At 43.2% G+C, this 13,580-nt stretch overlaps 1 protein-coding gene across 1 annotated transcript; it reads right to left on the reverse strand.

Moving 5' to 3' along the window:
* Positions 1-8,837: 8,837 nt before the first annotated feature.
* LOC132663439 (cyclin-dependent kinase 4 inhibitor B) lies at positions 8,838-13,214 on the reverse strand. The gene is made up of 2 exons (XM_060609669.3): positions 12,725-13,214; positions 8,838-10,485 (listed from the first exon to the last, which is right to left on the reverse strand). Exons 1-2 carry the CDS (start codon positions 12,878-12,880, stop codon positions 10,225-10,227), a joined length of 417 nt encoding a protein of 138 aa, XP_060465652.1. The 5' UTR covers positions 12,881-13,214; the 3' UTR covers positions 8,838-10,224.
* Positions 13,215-13,580: the final 366 nt, after the last annotated feature.

Below are 13,580 nucleotides of genomic sequence, written 5' to 3' on the forward strand. Positions count from 1 at the left end.
GTGGAGCCGAACCCCAACCCCGGCTTCCTTGCTGGGTCGGGGTACCTCTTCCCCTCTGTGCTCCAGCGTCGCGGAGAGCGCGGGACTGGGCGGAGAAGCCCGGCAGTTTTTATTTTCGGTTTTAACCTTCGAGAAGCGGCGCAACATCTGAACGCTTCTTCCTCTTTCCTCCGCCCGCGGCACTCCCCTCCCCCCCAGGGGCTGCTCCCCGCTTTTCCCGGTTTCCTCGCGGTCAGTGATTCCCGGCGGAGAGCCCTCCTCCCTCTCCTCCCTCCCGGCGCTCTGACACCCTCGGCTTTCGCTGCCCGACTCCTCAGCGCGGTCGCTGTCCGCTCTCCCGCGCTCCCGGCTTCCTTCCCCTGCCCTCCGGTTTCTTCCACACCACTGATCTTTTATTGCCGGCCACCCTCCCTCCCCCTTCCCCTCAGTGGTCCCCTCAGCACAGGAAAAGCGGGGGAAGGAAAGGAAGCGGCAGCATAAAGGAGGGGTGAGTCGAGGATACGGAGGCGGCCTAAGGACACGGAGCCCAGTTCCAGAGCGCAGCAGGGCAGGTCCCCGCTCCGGGGCTGGATGGAGCTCGGACGCCGGCTCGCTGGCTCCCCAAAGGCGGGAAGTCCAGCCCAGGACGCAGCTTTCAGGCGGGTGGCGCTGACCCGGTTCCCCAACCTCCAGGGCCTGTAGTCAGTAGCGATCGATCTACAGCCTCTCGGGCTGGAGGCGCGGCCTGGCCGGCCGTGCGTGTAACAGAGGATGTGGGACTAGGCCCAGCCTTCGCGGAACCCTAAAGGTGGCCTGCCGCGCGGTGGTTTCTTCTATGTGCCCGGGGTGGTGGCTTAGCTGCCGAAGAGGACCCACAGCGTGAGAGCTGACAGAGCCTTACAGATCAGGTGCCAAGCCCCTCACTACGTGGAGAAAGCGAGGCTTGCCTTGCCCAAGCAGTGTACCGAGAGGCCGGGTCTGGCGGCAGATGTCTTCCCGTTCTCCATCCCTCCCCTCATCCCGAGACCGAGCCGCCGACCAGGCCGGTTAGAAGAAGCGAGACTTAGGTACCAGTCTTAAGTAGCTACTCTAAATGTCTAGGTCTTCACAAACGCACCTCTCCCGGAACCTGTAGGATTCACTCAATTTACTGAGCACTGTGTTCCGTGCTGGGGCTACGTGCTACTTCTCCGACTAGACTGAATTCTCTTTCTCGGTCTTCACGAGGCTAGCTCTTTCTCCTTCAGATCTCTTCTCAAGTTTCCCTGCTCACAGACTCTTCCTCTTTCAGGCCCCATCTTATCACCATGTTGATGTGGTGGTTGTTTTTTTTTTTTTTTTTTTTTTTTTTTCTTTCTTTCCTCCCTGCATAGCATTTAGCATACAGAAATTATCCTATGTGATTGTTTACTTGTTTGTGGTTTGTCTCTTACAGTGGTAGGTAAACTCCATGGGAGCCAGATTCTGTTCTGTCTTACACTTACACCCATGACCCCCCCCCCCCCCAGACACTTCATGGGTGAGATGGATTATAATGAGTGGATTTCATTTTATGGCCAATAGAGGAGGGGCACATTAGAGGGTGGGTAGAGAAAGCATCCTGGAGGGAAAATGCTGCCCAATTCCAGGAAGGTATTTTTTTTTTTCACGTATACATTACTTTTACTATGAATGTAATTATTAAGAGTAATACTTTCCATTTGTCCTTGGGTATATTGAATATAGTTTGATCATCAAATCCTCAAAGCCAGTCGAAACTCAAACACCACCTCCCTGGGAGATTCTCCCTAAGCTGTCACCAATGATGCTAATGATAGTAATAATAACAACAATACAAAAATCATGTAGCAGAGGGATATTGAATTTGAAGTTCAGTCCGTCTTAGGGAAGCGACTTTGCACACCATTAGAGAACAGTGTAATATCCAGTATGGTATTCTAGAAGAACCCTGGACAAGTGGTAGAGTGAAGGGTTTCCAGGAAGGGGGGATTAGCTGTGACAGTAAACCATAGTGGGTGAGGTCAAGAAGACCTGTATGGCACATCTCTTGAAATTATTAGGGTTCTTCAGAGAAATGGAACCGATAGGACATGTGTGCATGTGTTTCTGTGCGTGATTTATTTTAAGGAACTGGCTTACTTGATTATGGGGGCTGGCAAGTCTGAAATTTGCAAGACACGTAGATGAGGTTGGAGACGCAGGGAAGAACAGAGGAGGCAGCTTTGAGTCAAAAGACAGCCTGAAGACAGAGTTCCTTTTTCTTCCGAAAGCCTGTCTTTTCACTTACGGCCTTGGTGAGGCCCACATGCATTGTGGAGGATAATCTGCTCCCCCCCCCCCCCACAAAGTCTTTGGATTTAAATGTTAATCATACCTAAAAAATGCCTTTGCAGCAACATCTTGACTGGTGTTTGAAAAGACATCTAGGTACTCTAGCCTAGCCAAGTTGACACCTAATTAGCTATCACATTATCCCATTATGTCTGAGGGGTTTACTGAGCCTCAGTTTTCCAGACAAGTTTAAATTCAGGAATCTGTCTGTATTGATGCGGTCTGTATAGCTTAACGTATAGCCATTTCATCTCCACCCAAACTTGGTCTGGGGATAAGGGAAGTTGCCCACTTCAGAGGAATGCCATTTGAGTAAGAACATTAAGGTCATTATATAGTAAGCTCTGTGTCCAATGAATATAAATTTTAACATTTAAACTTCAATTCCATCTTGGTTTTCCCCTGCTGCCGAACACCTGTGTTTTGTACGTTGTGGTATGCAGGGGGAATTCTATGCAATTTTAATAGTAGACTAAGCAAAATATAATTATGAAGCTGAATCTTTAGCAAAACAACTAATTTGTGGCATTACAAAGACTTTTGGAATCCCAAATGGCTTTTGGCTATGTGATCTTTAAAAAATGCATCCTTAAGAACTGGGTAGTATTATGTGTACGCACTTTCACATGTATTACTTATTATATCCTCACAGTGGCCCTTTGAATTTGGGATTTCTACTTCTACTTTACAGGTGAGAAAACAGGCCCAGAGAGGCTCAAATCTTGGACAGTCTATGGCCAGCAAGTGTAAGGGCTGTAATCATCAAGGAGGTCGTTAGACTACAAGCCCCGTGCTCTTTCTGTTGTACTAAAGGCTGGTGTCAGTAGGGAGTGAGCTATCAGTGGGTCATTTGTGCAGAATCACTGAATGTGATTTCTTTTCATTGCTCTCTTCCTTTGGCCTAAAAAACTGATCTCTCAGATCTCTCTGAGTTTTCGAACGGAGGCAGAGGATTTTCTATTTTGGATCAGAAAGTTCATCCCACGGGCAGAGATAGAAGAGAGCATTTTACTTAACTTATGTTGTACCACCTGCCCGTCTCCTCCCATGATGTCCCAGGATACTAGTTTCTTCCCTCTGGTAACTCTTGATGATGAGAATTCCATGAGAAACTTCTCTAATATAGCACATGTTCAAACTGAAAACCCCAAAGGTATAAGACCAAAGTCACCATAAGCAAGATTTAAAAACTATCATCTGAACATATATGACAAAAGAGTAACTTTTAGAATATGTAAGTAAATACATATATGAAAAGATAAACTTGTAGAAATATGAGCAAAGAATACAATGGGTAGTTTATAGTAGAGCATATACAAATGGTCAAATGGGCAGAAAAATATATGGAAAGATACTCAGTTTTACTCATTAGTGAAGAAGGATAACAGAAACAATGACCAGTATCTATGGATGTGGCAAAAATAAAAAAAGGAATGGTAGTGTTGGTAAAGTTGTCAGGAAACAATCACACACACTATTGTAACTTGGTGTATTGTTTTGGAAGGCAACTTTATTTTTTTTTAAATGTTTATTTATTTTTGAGACAGAGAGAGACGCAGCATGAACGGGGGCAGGTCAGAGAGAGAGGGAGACACAGAATCTAAAGCAGGCTCCAGGCTCTGAGCTGTCAGCACAGAGCCCGATGCGGGGCTCGAACTCACGGACCGTGAGATCATGACCTGACCTGAAGTCGGACGCTTAACCAACTGAGCCACCCAGGCGCCCCATGGAAGGCAACTTTATAGTATTTATAAAAATTGAACATGCATATGTATCCCTTTGGCTTAGCAATTCCTCTCCCATAACTCATGTACGTATGCAAAGATACACACATACATAAATATAAGTATGGAAATATATATATGCTATATGCAATATACATGTATGTAAAGAGGTGTATGTTATGCATGCATGCATATATTTGTATTTATGATATTATTTGTATTTTTATATATACAGACATGTTTATATACATATATAAAGATATGCAGTCCCACTCCTATAACTCATACAAGTATGAAAAAATACATAATTCTATGTGTGCATATATACACACTCACTTAATATTTAAGATATACATACACATAATATATATATATATGTATATATAAGTATGGAAAGGTTTTACATACGACACATGTATGCACACACACTTTGTGTGCGTGTGTGTGAGAGAGAAAGAGAGATGTATTCTTAACCCTATGAATTTCTCTCTATAAGTTTCTGCAGATAATTCACTTAAGGATGCAAAAAAGATTCTTTATAGCATCATATGTAGTAGCACAAAAAAAATCAAGAAAGGAAAAAGGAGATAATTTGTTTATCAATAGGTTTCTTTTTAAAACTGTGTTTAATCCATAAAACACAATACTATTCGCAAGATGCCTGGGTGGCTCAGTCTGGGACTTCAGCTCAAGTCATGGTCTCACTATTTGTGGGTTTGAGCTCCACAACGGGCTGTGTGCTGACAGCTCAGATTCTGTGTTTCCCTCTCTCTCTGCCCCTCCCATGCTCACGCTCTGTCTCTCTCTCTCTCTCAAAAGTGAATAAACGTTAAAAAACATTTTAAACCACAATACTATACAGCCATAAAAAAATGAAGTGTATCTCTGTGTCCTGATAAGGAAAGTTGTCAAAGATCTATTACTAATCAGAGAAAACAAGTTGTAGAATAGTATGATCCCATTTACGTTTTCCAAGTGTGATTATTGGGGAGAGGTGTTTACAATTATATGTACCTATATTTCTGGAAGGTCAGTTAAAATTTTTTAAAAATCATGGTTACCCCTGGGTAGTGAGAATGGGGAGGGGTAGCAAGGTTTTAGGAGATTTTCACTTAATTTTGTTTATTATTTGTACTGTTTGAAAGTTTATCATGAACAAGAATTTTAAAGTAACCACCAGAGACACTTGGAGCCTCAAACCTAGGGATTCTAATTCTTGAGACTGGATGTTGGTCAATAAACCTAAATTCTAGAACATCTCTCTATATAGGTGATTCTAATATGGAGCCAAGATAGAGAACTGCATCCTTATATGTTGGTCGCAAATGACTGCTGGGGATAGCACTATCATTGTAAAGATATAATAAATACCTAAGGTGAATGTAAAATGAAGTATCATTCAATTTTTCCCTAGAAAGGATGATAGTAAGTTCTTTTGTTTATGGTGAGATTTAAGCAGATAAAAGGCTCCTGCAATATTGAATAGATCCTTATGTGATAACTCTATCAAAGGCGATCCAGACAATCGAGAGTAGTAGATGACAAAATATTTTAGGCAAGATTAGTATTTATAACTCTAGGTGACATGTTGGGAGGGGGTACAGGGATAAAGGGTTCTTCTGTGCCCTAGGAAAGGTGGTAAAGCTCAGCAACTCATACCCACAGGTACTGAAGGTCTCATGGAGGGGTGTGGGTGGGGGAGGGGGGCCTCTGAGTGGGAAGGGGATTCATAGGTGTTTGGAGTTCCTTTGTAAACTTTCACTGTAATGTAGATGGCTGTGAGATAGCACATTATCTTCACACATCTCTAATGTTTTTTTTTTTTCCCCAGTAAAATCTTTGGTTTATATTTATTTCAAACTTCAAATTAGTAAATCAGAGTTGGTTGCTCAGTTTTGATGTACATGTTGATTTATATTACTGTGCCTAATATGTAATCCATGCTAGTTACATAGTATTTCATTAGCTGCACTGGTTTTGAAGGAAATTTGTGGTAAAATTAGTAATGGGATTATAAATATATAAATTAGATAACTACATATAGTATACATTATACCTATATTATACATAATTATATAATTATAAATTATAAACATAAGTGATATATAAAAGTTACCATATCTAAAAGTAATTTTTTTCCTTATGCAAGGAGTGATATTAAAATCTTCTGAGTGGGGGATTCAAGAGGCAAGAAAGGAGCTATCCCATTTGTAGTAGCTGAACTTGAGAAAGTTTTATAGAAAATCAGGGTAGTAGGGAATGAGCAGATTCGAATTATTTTAGGCCTCAGAATATTTCACAAATCCCATAAATATGTAGACCATATAAGTTTGTTTTGGTTTGATTTGATGAATTCTGTTGAGTTGTTGACCCTCCTTCCACAAAACACCACCAAGCTGCTCCTCGTTTTTCTTTTGTTGCTTTCCTCTTCTCTGTCCTCCTGACAGAGTACTGACACGAACTCTGAGGCTGACATGTACATATTTAGGTGATACAGAAGGTCTTCCCTAACCAGATGGTTTCTGCTACCACCCAGACAAAATTTAAGGATTCCAGTAGAAACAAATGAGAAAGTACAGACACTTAGAAATGGGTCTGTAAAATCCATGACAGCTGTTTACAGAGTTACTTATCTCCTGTTGACTATGTATTTTAGCATTTTCTTCCCTTTGCACTTTGATATCCCCAGCCTTCTCTCTTTCTCTTTTTTTCTTCTAAACTAAGCTCTACAGTCCAACAGAGAGTTGGGCTTGAACTCATAACACCAAGATCAAGACCCTCAAATAAAGACTTGCATACTCTACCCACTAAGCCAGCTAGGTACTCCAGCCCAACTTTTTCTCTTGGTTCTAAATCCTACACCAACCCATTCTAGGTCAGAATCCCTTCTTATATGCCAATAAATCTATTGGGTCTACTTGCTTATCTCACTTTAAGAAACCAATCCCTCTAGTGACTCCAGGTGGCATAAGAGAAATGCAAACAGCAACAGGAAAAATGAGAAGTAAAATGAAGTGAGAAAGACCTTAATGCTAAACTATTGATTTTGCAAAGCATCCTTTCTGTTCCTACTTCTCACAAATTTGTCGTGTCATTTTTCAACTAACTGGTGGAGGTGGTGCTTATAAAGATTTTTTTCCTTCCCAGGGCTCCAGGATTTTAAAACATGTTGTTCCTCTCTATTCTACATAATCCTTCCTGGATTCATACTATGGCACAATTATTACTAATAAAATATAAGACACCACTACAGTCAGGTGTGAGACAAATTCATAAAGGGTAAAACTTTAGTGATGGTAGGGAACTTAGGAGTAATCTGGTCCAATTCCCACCTTTTAAAGATGAGGGAAATTGAGGCTCATCAAAGTTATATGACTCAGTACATCATGTAGTTGAAGAACCAATACTGGGACCCTGGTCTTCTATTTTCCAGTCAGACCCTAACTTCTCTTTCCTTCATCCTCTCCTGCTTCCCTGGCATTATAAATAGAACAGGAAAAGATCATGGAAAGTTTTGTGAAAAACTGTTCTTGCTCCAACTAATTTTTAAAATTAAAATTTTAGGGGTGCCTGGGTAGCTCAGTTGGTTAAGCACCTGTTTTTCGGCTCAGTTCATGATCTCACAGTTTGTGAGTTCCAGCCCTGCGTTAGGCTCTGTGCTGACAGCTCAGAGCCTGGAGCCTGCTCCAGATTCTGTGTCTCCCTCTCTCTTTGCCCCTCCCCAGCTTGCACTCTGTCTCCCTCTCTCAACAATAAACATTGAACAAATTTTAAACAAAAATTTTATTTTCTTACATACGTTCTGTCATCTATGATCTCCATGTCCATATCTACTTGTAGCTTAGTAATTGGACACTATGAAATTATACCAAGCCAAAAATTATTCAGGTTTTCACAAAAGAACTCAATAGGTTGTTAGTAATGAAAACTTAGTAAGTACTGTATGTCAGAATTTGGTTATGATTAGCTGCTGACATATACATGAAAGCAGATCTCTTGTATTTTTAAGATATTTATTTAATTACTTAAGTAATCTCTGCACTTAAGTAATCCCTACAGTGTGGGGCTCGAATTCAGGACCTCTAGATTAAGAGTCACATGCTTTAACCAACTGAGCCAGCTGGGAGCCCCAGACCTTTTGTATTTTAGATGGCACTGACTTTTGCGTTTTCTTCAGAAGCCAGTCCATAGAAGTGCTTCTTTTGATGATTTCTGTTCTTTTTCAGATCACTAATTCTACTTTTCTTTTGGTAGAGTGGCAATGTCTTGAACATTGGAAAAATTATACCCTATTATAAAAATAATCAATATTTCTCTGTCTTGTTCTCATCTGGGAAACGGTACCTATCTCTCAGGTTTAAGTATTAAATTCACAAATGTATTTTAAAGCATGTCTGGCCTAAGTTATGTGTCGATAAGTGCTTACATATCATTTCCAGTAAGAAATGCTCTGATTCTCAACTACCTTTCCCCAGTAATATATTCATTTGAGGCATAAAGAATTGATGGGGAAGTAAAGATTTTTTAGTCAGTTCAAAGAAACCCCTTCCTTTGGTCTCCCAAGTTAGTTTTTTTTTCCTGTCTCTTTTTCTCTCATACACACACACCATGTATAAATCTTTTCCTAGTATGGGTAGCAGGTTTTTTTTTTTTTTAAATGAATTGTTGTTGGTATCATTTATCAATAATCATTACAAAGAGTGAGAGAAATGACCGTCTTTGAGTCTTTAACATTTCTCAGGAGTTAGTGGTAAATCCATGATCATACATTCTTAAAACAAATTAGCCAGACGTGGAGTCCAATCTATTGCTTTTTTTTTTCTTTATTAAAGTATTGAAGTATCAGTTGTTCCAATGCTGTAATGAATCAAGCAGCACTGGAAATTAAATCCCCAAAGCAGTGCCCCTTTAGTTTGTTCAGCGGATATTAAGACATTCCGTGAGCCATCATCATACATTTTCAACAGTTTGATACCCAGTTTACTCTTTCAGCAGCCCTCTGGGAAATACCCCGTGATAATTTACTGGGTGGGTGCATCGGTTTTCTAAAAGACATTTGGAATATTTCATAGTTTGACCCCCTGAGACACTCTAGTAAAGGAACCGGTCAGAAAACTTAAAGAAATAAATAGGTTATGGATAAATGGGTCTAGGGTTTGGCAGCGTGCCAAGGCTTCATTTAAAAGCTGCAGTTCTTCACTTCTTTACCAAGGAGTTACTTTCTTCCTTAAAGCCTCCCCGGTAAGTTAAGAACACCCCGAAAGTTCAAAACATCTCCAAATCTTTTCCGACTTCCGGGGGGGGGGTGTATCCCGTCGTACACAGATGAAGCAAATGGTTAATGGAGGCGGTTGCCCTCCCTGCAATCCACCACTTCATCCGGATCGCTGACTTCTGGAACTCCCGAAGAGTCTCCCCTCCTCTGAGGAACACACGGCAGGCTACAGCCCTCTTCCGAGAGCCGTTCTGAGTCATCTTGGCTCAGGGATTTTCGAACCTGTGGAAAAATTCCCCGCGCTCTCGTGTCCTCCGGTCCCTGGCGGTGGAGCTCGGCGCGTCTGCGGGGCTTCCGGGAAGCAGCGCTTCGCAGGTGAGTGCTTTGTAGCGCAACACACAGCGTGGAAAGCCTTGGGCGCCTGGTGGCGCCCAGGTCTGCGGTCCTCCTCGTCGTCCTCCGTCTCCTCGGCCTTCCGGTTTCCCCTCCAGCCTCCGGGGGCCCAACGCCTTACAGTAGGGGCTTCCGGGGCGCTCCCTTAAGGTCAGAGGGGCGAACGGATCACCCGCCCCCCCACTCACATGCCAGTGGCCGCCGCCTGCCCCTCTTGCCACCAGCATCTTTCTTGTGAAGTTTCGCAGGCACCTCGGATCATTAGAGACCCTACAGGCCACTTTTTTGCCAGAAAAGCCTGAAAAGTCAACAACACCAGGGGGCTTCACGTTCAGCTCCTAAATCTCTCTGGGAAGTCCGCTTGCTTCACGGTGAGCGTGAGGACCGGATCCAGAGAAAAAGAAAAAGGAAAAAAAAAATTTTATTCACGGTCTGCTTCTCCTCCCCCACGGTGAGTCAAGGCTCCTGGAAGGCTTTCAGGCTTTGCGCCGCTCCACGTTCGTAGCCTTCCTTGAACTAAGTTGGGCGTGGGGCACAGGGGAGAAAAGAAATGTCCTGGTGGGCGGCTGGCTGGACCGGCCATCAATCTCCCGCGGCTGCGCGCAGGTACCGGACTATGTCGCGGTGGCCCCGCTCCTCAGCCAGGTCCACGGGCAGGCGGCCCCAGGCATCGCGCACATCCAGCCGCGCCCCGGCTCGGTGCAGCACCACCAGCGTGTCCAGGAACCCCTCCCGGGCGGCGTCGTGCACAGGTCGGGTGAGGGTGGCGGGATCCGCGCAGTTGGGGTCCGCGCCGTGGAGCAGCAGCAGCTCGGCCACGCGGGCGCTGCCCATCATCATGACCTGCCGGAGAGAGCAGAGTGGTCAGGGCGGCAGCGGGAGCAGCGACACGCAGGCGTGGCCACCAGAGGTAGAACCATTTCAAAGAAATACCTATTCATGAAGTTTCTCACTAACGCAAAGGGGCTAGGAGCCTCAAGATCGTCTGGCTACGCTTCATTGGCTGATGCACTCACCGTCCCCCACCCCCCTGTCCCGTTTTACACTTTACTCAGCCCTGCTTGAGTTCCATTTCATTCTCCAAACAAGGGGACACAAGAAAGAGCTGATAATAAAGCACTAATCCTCGTTGTGCAGAAAAAGAAAAAATTTTGATTTTCGTTGGAACATGGGAATCTAGTTTGTTAAATGATTTATGGGCAGAGTTGAGTTTAAAAGCCTTTAAAGTCTTAAATTATTTCCCTTGATGTCTTTCCTACCTCAGCCATAATCCACCTCTACAAATATTTATTAGGCAGTCAGCTGATATTTTTAAGAGTTAGAGTCATGCTTTAGAGGAGAAATAGGTTGTTTAGTTCTCATAGTAAATCCCTTGTCAGAGTTTTTACTTTTCACTGGCCTGCATGTCTGTTGTCATAAACTGAATATGGTCTGATAATTTGGGTCAAATTGGAGATAGAGGGGAAAAAGAAAATAAGATGATGAAAACAAGTTTTTTTTTAACAAATGATTTACCAGTTTTAATATTTTTAAGTTAATGTTACAGGTAAGGGATAAAGTTTAAAGGGTAATATATTTAATGTAACATAAGCATGTAAAATAAACACTGTATTTACATTGTACAGGATTTTATAATGTAATAGGATTTTATAATGTTAGATGGTAAATAATTTGCTATATAAAAAAGAGCTTGGATGTTAGTCAAATCAGAACAATGCATAACTTAGAAAAAAGATGTTTTAGAGCAGTAATCCTGTAGCAGCCATTTGTGTATATGTACATTATGCAAGCATTTACTTTCTTGTAATTAACAATAAAAGTTTTTGATACTTAAATATCCAAAACGGAGTTACTTGTTCTTGCCAGTTCATGTATTTTAAAATGTACCATGTAACTGAAAGATAGCATACTACTTTTTTGTTTCATGAATATTAGAGGCATCCATTTCCTCCCTTAAAAACCATGATATGTTATCATTATCACTATTAATGTAAGGTATTTCATACATAGAGGGAAAAAAGGTTTTTTGTTATCTCAGGAAATGGTGAATTAAAACTATAATTAAAATCTTTTTACAATTATTAATATTATTTGAAGTCTAAGAACTACTTTATCAGATTTTTGCTGCTTCTTAGAACACTTTTCCAAGAATGCAAAAGGAATGGACACGTATTTTCTTTAAAAATCTATACAGTTCACAAGACTCCTTAATAATAGTTTGGTTCTAGAATGTGACATTGAGATGAATACTAATTGTGACCATTATAGTCAACAATAAAGCACAAGATACTGGATTTTAAAGGAATGAAAAAATACATATGTACTCATTAAAGCGAGATTAATAAACATATTGAACAAAAGAACTTTATCAATGAAGAGGCTAATTATTCATGTAGAACCTCTGCCATTTAAAAAGGACCTAACAGTTGCTATAAGCATGCTTTTGTAATCCAATCATTTTGTATGATAATTAAGCAAAAATCCATAAAAGCATTTTTTTTCTTATGTAATAATCAAGAGACTCTTCTAACATAAAAGGAATTAAATACTTTGATGGAGGAATCCTGGCTCATCTCTTTGTATTCAGTTTGCCTCTATGAGGAAAAAATACAAAGAATTTTATATCACAACCTAGAAGTTCACGGTGAATTTTTTCATGTAATGTGATTCTGCATGATTCCTCAAATTTAATCCGGACTGTGTAACTTGTAATTTAATTATCATTGAAAGTTGATAGATATTTGTTTAAAGACAGACAAGACAAAAGTTTTTCTCCCCAAATAACCTCTCCTTTTCTTCCCAACTGAATCTATCCGTTGTATCTGTGATCATGAGACGGAAGAGAGATTATTGACATTTTTTCCACCACTAAAAAGAAAACCAAACTGAAGTAATGTTTTTTTCCAATCCCGTTCTTTAGGATCTTTGGGGCGGGAGAACCTGTTTTACACCTAGGCTCCACACCTCCAGGAAGAGAGAAAAAGGGACGTCGGTGAAGATCTCAGTCCCAGTCGCGTCCCACGGAGGCCGCTCCCCTGCACTCCTGCGCCCCCTGCCGGCGAGGCCCCAGGGCCCCAGCTACCTGGATTGGGCGCCTCCCGAAGCGGTTGACTCCGTTGGGATCCGCACCGGCTTCCAAGAGCTGCTGCACAGTGTCCACTTGCCCCCGCGCGGAGGCGTTGGCCAGGCCCGCGCCGTCGCCGCCACCACGGAGCATGCCCTTGTCCTCCTCGCGCATTTCGCAGTCCACAGACGCAGACTGGCCCGGATAATCCACCACTGGCTGTGAGCTTCGCCACACTCCTCCCTTCTTCCCCACCTCGCCCTGGCGCGCTCACCCCTACGTGGGAGAGCTCAGGTTAGCTTCAGCTCTCTTTCACCGTCCTCCTGTGGCTTAGGCGGCCCGTGCAATGGCCGAGCCACTCGTGGCTAAACCGGGCTTTTCCCAGCTCGCTCCCGGGAAAAAGCGCCTCGCTTGGTCGCAATGGTCCGGCTAGGTAGAGAGCCTGCAAGGGAATGAGTCCGTTTTCAGCTGGGCGGCCGGACAGGGTATTCCCCACCCCCTTAGGCTCCGCCCCCTGTCCGTCTGGCCGGGCCGGGCAAGTCCCCACTTTGCAGGCTGCGAGGCCCGGCCCTCGGATGACGTTACAGCCGACGAGATAGGGGCGGGGCGCGGGAGGGGGGCGGTGCTGGGAAGCCAGCCCAGACTCTGCTGGGACGCATGCGCCAGACACCAAGCGCGCAGAGCCTGTTGTCCTGCTCGCCGAGTGTCCTGCAAGGCCTTAACTAAGGTTTGGAAAAGTTGAATCCATGCACTCAGCTCCTAATCCCCTTCCTCCAGCAGGCGGAGCAGAGGATTTCTATTCCTCAGTCCCGTGCCAGCTGCTTTCACTTTGGGGACGTTAGTCCTTCCTTGTATAATTGAATGGCTGGCTGAG

This window comes from Panthera onca, chromosome D4, assembly GCF_046562875.1.
Source record: "Panthera onca isolate mPanOnc1 chromosome D4, mPanOnc1 haplotype 2, whole genome shotgun sequence".
In the NCBI taxonomy this organism is placed as follows: domain Eukaryota; kingdom Metazoa; phylum Chordata; class Mammalia; order Carnivora; family Felidae; genus Panthera; species Panthera onca.

Coding starts and splice junctions, on each gene's coding strand:
- LOC132663439 (XM_060609669.3), bottom strand. CDS start 12,880: ATGCGCGAGGAGGACAAGGGCATGCTCCGTGGTGGCGGCGACGGCGCG. Junction 10,486..12,724: donor TCGGGAGGCGCCCAATCCAG/GTAGCTGGGGCC, acceptor TCTCTCCGGCAG/GTCATGATGATGGGCAGCGC.